This window comes from Rhinichthys klamathensis, unplaced genomic scaffold (genome assembly GCF_029890125.1).
Source record: "Rhinichthys klamathensis goyatoka isolate OS25496 unplaced genomic scaffold, OSU_Roscu_1.1 h1tg000133l_1, whole genome shotgun sequence".
Taxonomy (NCBI): Eukaryota; Metazoa; Chordata; class Actinopteri; order Cypriniformes; family Leuciscidae; genus Rhinichthys; species Rhinichthys klamathensis.
In genome coordinates this window covers 132,822-145,665 of record NW_026606668.1, presented here as the reverse complement: position 1 = coordinate 145,665, position 12,844 = coordinate 132,822, and the positions used below count along the sequence as shown (strand labels likewise).

General features: G+C 37.5%; 1 protein-coding gene across 1 annotated transcript in view; it reads right to left on the bottom strand.

Moving 5' to 3' along the window:
- mtus1b (microtubule associated tumor suppressor 1b) overlaps positions 1-12,844 on the bottom strand; it is a 44,303-nt gene that overhangs the window by 8,680 nt on the left and 22,779 nt on the right. The window contains exon 7 of the mRNA XM_056256787.1: positions 3,434-3,663. Coding sequence (XP_056112762.1) covers positions 3,434-3,663 — 230 coding nt within the window. The remainder of the gene's footprint in view (positions 1-3,433; positions 3,664-12,844) is intronic.

Sequence of the window (12,844 nt, the reverse complement as noted above, 5' to 3'; positions counted from 1 at the left end):
GCAGTTCAAGCATATGCAAATAACCTATTAGCATGTGCTTGAATGCTTTTTTATGTTTTCAGGTATGATTTTATATGACAACTTTTAAATGAAATAAATAACTTTTCAGTGGACATTCAAGAGCAACATTTTCCACTAAAAACAGGCTAAAAACGACATGCAACTATATTCTATGAATTACGGTATGGTGGAAAGCGGGTGGGCGGGTACAGAGAAACATTGCTCTACTGTTATCAGCCAAACAGCTGTGAGGTGGGAAAAATACACCCTGCCCCTTCCCTAAGTCCCGCCCCCTTGGGCTCAGTAGCAGCTGGTGCATTCCTCACAGCAACATCTCACCTCCTCTGTGCTCACTATCAATCACTGTGGGTGACACAAGTGCTAAAACTGTCAACTTTCCCTAAAGCAAAGTCTCTCTTTTTTTCATTGAGCGGAACGAAAGCAAAAGATTTGTGTGTTTCCTAGAGAGCATGTGAGTGTATGTGGGGTTTCTGGAGTAGAAGTGCCAAATTTGTGAAGTATCCTTGGTGTTTTGTTTTTTTACCTGTTTGGATAAGAAGAATTGATGGCGGGGCGACATGCTATTACTGAGAGATAAGAAGATAAGATAATAAATTCGCATTTATAAGGACACTGAGGAATGCATGGAATGAGATGGAAAAGGGACTGACTTGAAGTCTAAGAAAGAAAGAAGTTGTGGGTTTCTGGGTGTAATTGTACGCCTGGGGTCAAGATTACTATGGGTGTGGGGTGCACATTGAGTAACCTATTAACATAGTTACACTAACATTAGCACACATAAGCCTACACAAGTCCCCTACTTTAAACCTAGCCAATAGTGTTTAGCTATAGGTGAAAATTTACCCTATTTACCTTCTCAATACATGTTTCTGGCCTTGTGCATGATTTATTTGCGCACATCATTTCAAGGAAAAAATATGTGTTGTCATAACCTTTCAACACAATTCTACCTCTGAAACGCCTTTTTTGGCTGCCATCAGCAGGCCTTATTTCACCAGCCTATCAGCACCAATCATTGTATGAAAAGTTTGCACCAATCAAAGAAAAATTCTTGTTGAATATTCTAAGTAGGTCTTTTTGAGTTTATGTTATATTCTTGTTCACTTTGATCTCTCCGGCCTCAATTAATCGCACCTAAAATTCAAAATCTAGAAAAAATTCTGCCAGCCATGCAGGAAATAAAGTAAAGATTCACACCTTCAGATCATCAAACATCAACAGAGAGTGCAGTGTATGATTCAATACAGCATTTTACACCTAGATGATTTTATCGTCAGCGGTTCTGCCTCAGGGCCCATGAGGGTGGGATTACGCTCATTCCTACTCTGTCAGAAAAAAACGAAATGCAAAACAGTAGGGTGTTACTACACCCCAATCAAACAAACAGTAGACTTATGAAACTTCATTCTCACACTTTTCTTCTAAGTTTACCACAGAAGTTTCAGAGTGATCAAAGCTGATTATACAATTTAATATACTGAAGACTAACTAATGCAGACTGAGTCTGTAGCTTTCACCTTCCAAACCTTCCTTAAAAAAGGTCTTCACAAACATCTGAGAAACTCCCTACTAAGATGTTAAAAAGGCATTCAATCAATCATGAGCAGTGTGGAAAAGATGCGTCAATGTCAGGTGATTCATTATTCCGTTTAACTAGTTTGGCAAGCTAAATACCTGAGACTTAACATTTAAAAAATGACTGAATAACTGGTTAGTTGTAATTTCAGTTTTAATGATAATATTTTTGAGACACCCAAAGAGAATGATTCTGATCTTTTCAACTCTAGTACTATCCTGCTATTGTGTTTACCTCATGGTTATTTGATGTATTCAGAGCAACGAGAACCCTTAAATACTCCTAGTAACACCTAGTGATTGACAGTCTCTTTTGATCTGCAAATATTTGCAAACCGAAAGAAAGCAAATAGAGATTTAGCGCTGTGACAGGTTTGTATCCAGGATACAGCCAATCACAAAATAAAGGGCTTTTTCAGACACTCCCAGATATTTGATCATGCCAGGCCCTAAACGTAAGAGTTTGATGGCTGACATTTAGTCAAAGAGGACCCCAATAAAACTGACTGTTTCCTCTTAAACTTGTTTGGCTTCTGTTGTGCTGGTTGAAGTCACTATCAAAGCTACTGTAGCCACATTTTATTTACAGAACAATGGCTGAGGGTAAGAAGTAATTTAAAAGAGGAAGATCAATGCACAAGTGCAACATCTAGCTAAAAAGGCCCATGTGTGGGTCTGATGGCGATGAGCATGAATGAATAGGAACCTGTTTTCGGGGGTTGCAAACAGATCACATGATAGGCTCAGGTCAAACTTGGCTTATTGACTGACCCAAATCATGCATGACATCTAGAGTGAACGTGAGAGAACATCCCCTTGCAGCCCTCTTAGTTCCAAAACACCTGGAAATGTTGGTTAATGGTACCACCATATAAAACGTTTCCTACTTCTGTTTTCTAGACATAACAAACAGGCCCATACGCTCATGACAAGCATCAGCATGCGATTATCCATAATTACATTTCAGATGTTTATAATTGCATCTGACCAGATTACAGTTTGAAAGGATGAAATGAAAATTTGAGATATCTGCAATTATAGTCAGACTAATGGAAAAGATGAAGAAGATAATTCGAATAATCATCATATAAGATCATCTAATGATGTTTTATTTAACGGTACACTATATTTCAAAAGTTTGAGGTCAGTAAGATTTTTTTTCTGAAAGAAATTAATATTTTTATTCAGCAATGGTGCATTAAATTGTGTTATATTTATAGTGACATTTATAGTGTTATAAAAGATTTATATTTAAAATAAATGCTGTTTTAACTCTATTTATCAAAGAACACTGAAATAAAAACACACCATGGTTTTCACAGAAAATATGAAATATATTTCAGCTTTACCATCAGGAATACATTATTTTAAATTAGTTAAATAAATAAGTTAAATTGAAAGTGCATTCACATTTTTGTAAAAGAAGGTTCGTTCCAGATATCTATATCTCAATTGCAAATAGTCAAATGTGACATACAATTTTCAGGTATCTTTACTGAAGATGAAATAAAACATATTTTATTTAATTATGCCAAATCTCATTCTCAAACAGAACTACCCTTTACTCCCAATTTACTACTAAAGAAAATTTAGGAAGACTAAAGAAGACTTGGATAACCTTAAATTAGTGCTTAATCACACACAGTCCCGTTTAAAACCCCCATTTTAGGCAGCTCTCTGCACGTAGACCAATATTGCACTACAGGTCAACAGACCAATAATGAGCACTAATCACTGCAAGGAAGTAAAATAGAAAATGAATAGGGAGAAAACCTGCATAGAGGATTATCTAGACAAAAAGAAAGAGAGAAAATATTAAACAGTAAAGCTTTCAAACCTCGCTGAAGATGTGCTGCACAACCAAGGCGAGAGCCTCCAGGCGCCGATTGCTGTTAGCGATGAGTTTACGGAGGTGCAGGATGCATTGACTCTTCTTCTCATTTTGAAGACGAAGATCTCTCTCTTCCTCTTCCTCCGTCGGTCCTCCTTGAGGACTAGCTGGGCTGTGCTGCTGTGTCCGTCCAGCTGTTGGCCCAGCAGCTTTGGGCACTTTAGGGCTCTTGTCCACTGTAAAAGAGCGCGTGTTCAGTGCGGTCATTACGTTCAGCATGATTTCACAGTCCAAAATCACATATACTCCTCAATTCAAAGCAAAAAACAGTTTTCTAGAAAAAGAAAACGCATACACACCCACACACTAGAAGAATATTAAGTTACTTAAATGATATCATAAGAAAGAAATAAACATGACTAATCGAAAGCTCTGCAACAAAAGCTTTAAGCAACAAACTCAGCCACACAAAAATGGACACTCTCTTGAGTCCTAGTGCATGCTGGGATCGAATCTTAATGATAATGCACTAAGGTCCAGAGAGCACATTAAGAGTGCATTAGAAGGAAAGAGAGAGAGAGAGAGAGAGAGAGAGAGAGAGAGAGAGATTGTGTGCGTGTGTGTGTGTGTTGAGAGTGCATTTTGGCCCCATCTTCTGAAGCCCATAATCTGTGATGAATACTGACTCACAGATCTCTCGTACAGAAAAGAATCAATATATCTACACCAACCATTTTCACCTTAATAAATCAGTTTATAACCATATATGGATATATGGATGCATATGGATATGGATGCATAGTGAGAAATCAATTACACTGAATACATCTGAAATGTAGAAAAATAAGTATTATCCTGTTCACTATATATTAGTGACATGGAAATCCATGCACCATCAAGTTACATTAGATACAATTATTTCATACTTCACCCCCAATAACATTCTTTATAAGGTTATAAAAACATAATTCATTGCAAAACAAATTCTCACTTTAGTTATTCACCTTCCCTTACTGTCAATTATACAAAAGACACAAAGTACAAAAGTATATATCTGACTATTTCACTATTATTAGTCACATTATAGATTTTTCATTTTATTTAAATAGCCAAGCAGTGTAACAAATTATTAAAATTTATATTAAAATAGTCCATGTAGTCTCCCAATGTATATGAGGTCATAAAATGTATAATAATTGTACACAAATTATAAAAAAAAATACATGTACAGTCATTGATGTGATGCTGCCATTGCTTCACATATCAATCACCCATGTTTAAGCTTGTTATGTATTAATTTGATATTTAAAGCTTAACATGAGGATTAAGACAGATGAAGGCTGGATATATGTGTAATTTTGCTATTCTGTTGGCTTCTCTCAAACTCCCAGGACTACTGTAGGGATGACATTTAACAAGAACTGTAATTTGGATGGTAATATAGTCCTCATTTAAATGTAATCTATATTTACACAGCAACCTTAAAATATTCCATACACGAACCTGCCAACTAACCACAAGAAACACATGGAAGCGGTGAAAGGTACAACTTGAATATTTCTCGAGTCTAGTGGACTGATTTGACAGCCACCCTTAAAGGGATAGTTCACTCAAAATAAAATGAAAATAATTATGTCATTAATTTATTTATCGCACAAAGCTGTCATATGGCTTTCAGAACAGTCATATAGCTCAATATTGAATATAGCTGAATATAGCCATACGAACTTTACTCTTATGATGTTTTTTGGAGCTTTGATAACCCCCATCACCCCAAAAAATAATAGCAGAAAATAGCAGCATCAACATTCTGCTAAACTTCTATTTTTTAGTTTTGTGTAGTAATAATAATACAAATAAAAAACGTCAAAAATGTTTGGGGGTGAGTAAATGATGACAGAATTGGGTGAACTATACATTTCAACCACCTTCCATGAATCACAAAGTCTCTCTGATGCCCCCTGCTGGCAGATACATTCAGAATTGTGTTGACCCACATATTCTGATCACATAGCTTCTTTTATGTGCATTTTGGACATTAAGTCACACAACAAATGATCAACACAACATTCATCACTCTTAATGAAGGGAGACTGTTTGAAGTGAAGTGTCAATATAGCAATATATCAACCGCCTGTAGAAGTTACACAGACATACAGTTTATACACAACACTACATTCATATTAGTCTTTGATACTCTTTAATAAGAACACTCACTATAGGCAGTCAGTGTATTTAATGAAAACAAATCTAGTCTTTTTTTATTTTTGACTATTGATTATTTAAATAAATAGAAACATGTAATCCTGTGTTTATGATGAATGCACAACTAATTATCATTCAAATGTTTCCTATCTTTCTTTTTCATACACACAGTAAAACAATTTTCTTTCTAAATCTGCCAGTCCAAACCCAAATGTGATGTATAATGCAAAGATCACTGTGACGAAGGTCCCTGTTACATTATTTAAACGCAAGCTTGAAATAGAGAGTTTGCTGCAGTCCTTTTCTGGCTCAATGAGTTGTGAGGGAATATGTGCTTTGAGGTAACTGTAATGTCCTTAAATAACTGTAACCCAGTGGCATCATAATAAACAGTGCCCTTGGCTGTGGTCACATGACCACATCTGCACAATCTGCTACCCACGTGGACTGTGTCATCAGCTCTGATCACATCACTGCTGACCTGAGATACTTCGCTGCTACAGACGTTATTGCGGCACAAATCGGTACAGTGGCAGTATTGAGGTATCAGATGGTAACTGTGGTATATACTATGATGCTGAATGATTACCACATTTATATGTCATGGTACAGTATTTACATACATGGTACTCTAGAATACCATGAAATGACCATGGAACATGTCCAATCTGTGTGTGTGTCTGTTTGGTGTATTAAAAATAATTATGTATTATAAAAAATATGATTGTTGTAATTTTTTTAGATTACATTTTTGCCTCTTTCCTGTATATTCAGAAAAAAAAACATATATAACACAAAAAACATATATAATTATCTGAAATAGATTTTTTATGTTTTTATTGGTCCCCATGAGGAAAACGGTTAATAAAGGATACTAAATTATGCTTTGTTTTGTTTTAAATGCAGAAAGCTTTGGTGTAGGGGTCATTTTAGGGTTAGGGCTAGTAGGAAATGGAATTAGCTCAGTATAAAAACCATAATGCTTATGGAATGTCCTCATAATGATATGAAAAAAAAAGTGGAAAAAAAATTGCACTTTGAAACCTACTTGAAAGTTTGCGTTGTCAGGCCACACAGCTGTTGTTGTGTAAATGGACGGCCAGAACGCATTACAAGTTTTCTGTTTTCAGGTGAAAAAGGTGTCGTGTGAGCGGCCCCTGAGTTAATAACTAATGATTTTTTACAACAGAAATTAATAAATTAAAAACGTTTAAAAAAAAGCTAGAGACACTTTCTTCTAGATCAGCTGTACAGCCAAAACAATCTTTGTTGCATTCATTTCCTATTATCACTGTAAAGCTGCTTTGAAACAATATGTATTGTAAAAAGCACTATAAATGAAGGTGACTTGACTTGAAAACCAGATAGGAGATTATTTTTTGGAAAACTAGTTAATGACGCAGCTGTGTTTGTGTGAGGGAATGACACAATGAATTGGGTTAAATAAATAAACTTAAGTGTACAATATGAACTTGGAGAATGTGGCTTTATTAGATTACAAAAGCACCTAAAAAATAGCATCACTACTCTGTGCGAAATTTGGGCTAGTGCACATAGAATTAGAGTCTTTGCGTGTGTGTGTGTGTGTGCATGTGTGAACAGGATAAGTCCATGAGTACCGTGTAATCAGTGTGCAGTCTAAGCCTCATAATGAGCGTTTATGATGGTCTACTCTGATAGGAGACACGCTGTGATTGCTGTCCCCCAAACACTCCACTGGAGACAGACCGTAACTAGCTACCACACACGTACACACTGAGTAGGGCTCTACCACAGGCGTCCAAACACAAGCTCCGTCAAGCGTGTCCACACCCAGGCCGGATATGTTCATGGTTATGCTAACAGACAGAGTGGTGCTCCTTTGATGCTGTTGTTTCTAGCAACTCTCTTTTCATTACACTGCAAGATTATTCATCACACACACACACACACACACACACACACACACACACACACACACACACACACACACACACACACACACACACACAACCAGCAGACCGCAAGCCTTCCACTGAGAAAAAAAAGGCTTCCACTCTTCCACATAATTACTGGAAGGCAGATGAGGAAATTATGCACCCGTTCTGAAGGAAAGCCTGAATAAACGTTTCAGCATTTTGCTTAATGGAAAGAATTATCTCGCTTACACAGAATCAGTGCCACACATTCAAGAGAAGACACATTCAAACACATTACAGCACATCTTCTCAATAACAATGTGACAGTCATTTCTAGGAAGAGAAAACTCTCTGATACAGCTAAAAACACTGCCGTTCAAAAATGTGAGGATGATGAGAGTTTTTTAATGTTTTTGAAAGTAGTCTCTTATGCTCACCAAGGCTGCATTTATTTAATCAAGAATATTTAAGCAACTCTTTTTTATTATGTTTTAAAATTGTATTTATTCCTGCAGGCAAAGCTGAATTTTCAGCAGCTTTCAGCAATTTTCACATTTCCCCAGTCACCAGTGTCACGTGATCCTACAGAAATCATTCTAATATGCTGATTTGCTGAAACATTTCGTATTGTTATCAATGTTGAAAAAACAATTGTGCCGCTTAATATTTTTGTGGAAATTGTAATACATTTTTAAAGATTCTTTGGTGAACAGAAATTTCTAAAGAACAGCCTTGAAAAGAACAGATTTTGTAATAAAGTAAAAGTATTTACTGCCACTTTGGATCAAATTAATGCATCCTTGCTGAATATAGTATTGGTGTTTTAATGTTTTACCCCTCTACAAAATAATAAAGGCTTTTTAACTTTTGTAACCTACTGAGTGCCTGGACTTGGATTTTTTCCAATCTTTTTATGAACATTTAACCCTCCCAAGAGCACCAGAGGATACAAGGGACACCAGCAGCGCTCCAGCTTCCCTTTGTCTACTAAATTAATGTTGTTGGTTAATCCAGTCATATTAAATAATGATTGCAATAATGGATGTAACCTCATAGCAAAATTTTACCATATACTATGCTAGCACTGAACAACTAAGTAGCTTTTGACCACCAATTTTCCAGTCTAAAGGACTATAAATTGACTAAATCAGATCTGTTGTGACAGTTTGGTGAGATTACCTATCTGAGCATGGCTGGGAAGACAGACAGAAAGTGGCCAGTCCGCTAGACAGAGAGAGCGACATCCAGGGCCTGTGGTAGAACGACATACCACCATAATCACAACTCAATCAAAATTTGTTTGATTATTTATTCTTATTTAAGAAATGGGGTAAGCAAGGGGTATGGTTCACTGGAAAGTCAAAGGGAATATCTGAAGAGGATAAGTGTGATTACACACACACACACACACACACACACACACAAACATGCATTCATTTGGATTTTCTATGGATCTCTTTGGATATTAAGCGCTTGGGATTTCCTGTTTTCCCGCCAAAACTCACCGACATGATAACAGTATGCCATGGATTGCCAGAGTGTTGCTTAACTGTTGTGAGTGGTTTTAGTGCATTACTATGCCGTTGCCAAAATATAAGGTTTGGGTCTCTGCTTAAAGGAATAGTTCACTTAAAAATGAAAATTCTATCATCATTTACTCACCCTCAAGTTGTTTCAAACCTCTATGAATTTCTTTCTTCTGCTGAACACAAAGGAAGATATTTTGAAGAATGTCGGTAACCAAACAGTTGATGGACCCCATTGACTTCCATAGTAGGACAAAAAATACTATGGAAGTCAATGGGGTCCAGCAACTGTTTGGTTACCAACATTCTTCAAAATGTCTTCTTTTGTGTTCAGCAGAATAAAGAAATTCATACAGGTTTGAAACAACTGAGTAAATGATGACATAATTTAAATTTTTAAGTGAACTATTCCTTTAACTACCTGTAAATATAGGGATAAGGATATTTTTTTTCACTTATTTAATCATCCACCAGACAAAAATTGTGAATTGCTTACAATATAATTATTTTGCATTTCACACTTCTACTCTTAAAAAGATCAGTAATGACATATTTCTACTTCTAGGCACCATTTAAAAAAAACTAAAAAAAAACTACAAGCATTTACTTCACAGATGTAGTTCCTTCACACACACACACACACTCACACACACACACACACACACACACACACACACACACACACACACACACACACACACACACACACACACACACACACACACACACATACACACACACACACACACACACACACACACACACAAGAATGCTAGTGAGATATGTAGTGTACAGAATCAGAAGGTGGGTCTGGGAAAAATAATCTGGATTGGAATTATAAGAATGAGGCCAGAGGTAGTTTAGATTAAATCGCATGATGAGGGATGGAAACTACAAGTCCAAAGCATGCCATCAAATCCAGATGAATAAATAGATTAAAAAAAGAGGCTGTAATGAATGTCTGAGTTTGGTGGCCCACTTTGAATACACTGTGTTCCCATGCATTTGGCACACACAAACACGCACACATACACTCACACAACATTACATCCCTAAAATCAGGGTTTGTAAAGCATTTGGTCTGATTAGAGAGGCTGTGTTCTCAGATAAAGATTAATTTGAACCGATATCACGTGCACTGTGTACTGGAGCGTTCGGCATGTACAAACTGTTCTCTCTCACTCACTCAGAGCTGCTGTTCAGGTCACATATATCAGGTCTGTTAATAACAGCACTGCATGATCCAGCATGCTAGTTTCTATGGAGACAACCATGAGGAGATGCTGCACTCTGAGTGTATGTGTTCAAAAATATTCTGGAATTTTCCACTGTGTCTTTCATTAGGGTGAAGACTGTAGACTGCTATACCTACAGTATACCACTTGTGTGTAAGAGAGATACATATTGTGAACATATCCAGGTCACATTTTGGTGTAAAATTTGATCACACTTTTTCAGAATTGTAAGACCAGTGGAGGGTATGTATTAGACCTGAGCTGATAAAGCAACAGTTGCTAAAACCCTTTAAGAGAGATATTCAAGACTTGATTAATAAACAAATTATATATTAGGTCAGTACTCTTAAGTGGTGAGACAAGAAGACAGACCTCAGCAAGACAACTGTGGACTACATTTTGAGAAAGTCCTACATGCAATATTAACCTCTATGACTGAAATTCTCCAACAGATTCACAGAGAGAGACGTTTGGGGACGGGTGTTTACACTTGGTATTAAGATGCGGATCACAAGTAGACAAGCGAGACACAATCCCATTTATACCTGTTTTAATTTGTCTCTTTTATCCACTTTCAACAACCCGATTTTTTTCGAGTAGTGTCTAAGGGCGGGTAAATGTATGTGCTTTTTCAGATCTAAGTACGACATAAGCAATTTACATATGAACACGACCGGAGACAACGGAAAAACAAACAGAGAGCAGCAGCATTTGTTTCTGACAGCCGCAAGACCACTGAACGCTGTGAATGCGTGATAGAAATCAGGAATGGTGGTGAGAACATTGTGCTTGGTACATTTTCCGTCTTCAAACCAAACTTGAGTCTTCAACCAACAAAGTTTAAATCCAGTCTGACTAGCACACATCCCATAATGTTTAAGCATTAGGTGAGTAAGTGGAGAGTAGGCGTTGTTGTGTGGCTGTGCGAATGCATTCGACCACATGAGCGTCTACACTATGAAATCAATCCGGTCGAATGTGTTTTCGACTACCTCCGGTAGTGGTCTAAAGTGGACAAGCTCAAAACGTCACCTGTATTTAGCATCGGTCACTTGTGATCTGATCGACCACAACGCATCTTAATACCAGGTGTAAACAGGGCCAGAGAGAGAGAGAGAGAGCGAGAGAGAGAGACAGATAGGGAAAGAGCATCCTTACATGAACCCTAACCTAAATTTCATTTGACAGAAAGAAGGAGGGCAGTGGAGAATTTAGGTTAGGGCGAGGTAAAATTCAGTTAGTTTACCCTATCAGCTGAGCCCTAACTGTCCTGATATACCACACTATCGCATTAATCTGTGCTTTATATACTCCCAGCACAAAAAAATCAATACTGTTCCCCTTGCTTATATAAACACTTAAATTAATGCCGTTTACGTATGGATTTCAGAATGCAGGCATAGCACAGATAAACCCATTAAAAACACAGCAAGCAGTTTCTATTTGTGGCACTGCACATGGTGCACTCTGGTACAGACATCACTCCACTAAAGATCACGCGACCGAGCCTTTCACTACATTACACACACACACACACACACACACACACACACAAACACATGATTTTTTGTAAGCATCTTCTGTAAAAAGAAACAATGGTTAAGGCTACTCAAGGACGCTCCTCAAATCACGGATGGATCAACGGTAACTATGGAGAGACGGGTGTTAAAAGGAGAAATATGGGGGGAAGGGGCGTATGGTGATAGAGAGATGATGGGAAAGATTGAGAGATGGAGGAAGGGAGAAGAGATGTTCTCCAACCTGCATGGAAGACCACCGTGTTTTTTTTGCATCCTGGCAGTAGCTGGAGATTGCGGAAAAGTCCCTTAGCCGTGAGCTTCACGTGGAAGTTTGATAGGGAAAGTCTCGGAGACCATAACATGACCTTCGATGTCCAACTGGAGGAGAGTAAATCCTCCACAAAATATAGAAAAAAAAATCAAGAAATTTCTCAATACAATTTCTAAATAAAATTTTTAAAAAAAGAAGAAAAAAAGAAAAACGGAATGTTCACTATAGAAAGAACAATCTTTTTGTCACATTCCAGTGCAAAAGTCTTCTTAAGAGGGGGGAAGTCAAATCAACAATTGAAGTGAAAAAAGAAGAAAAACATAGGGGAAAAGGAATTTTGCTATTTTTAAAAATCTCAAAATCTCCCCCCAAAAAATCAAGAATGCTAAAGATTGATACTCCTACAGAAACACCAAGGTGATGATGAAGATTGGAGTGGGAATGATGAGCAGCTCTTTCAGCGGTGTCCTCTTGGATGCTGAACCAGCCAGTGTCTCATATATTCTGCTCCCCTCTCTCACTTTCGCGCAAACGTGCACACGCTAATCCTTTATGTGTGTTGCACACGCACACACACACAAAGCCAAGCTCTCTGTAGATCAACACACACACTCGTGCACTCAGAAGGGGGGATGGAGGGATAGAGGCAATGTAAGGGAAGGGGAGGGAGTGAGCACAGAGCGGGGAGTAGGCGGTTTATGAGTAATGTCCTTCTCTCACTCCCTCTCTCTTGGCTACAGTATGGGTATGAGGATGGAAGAT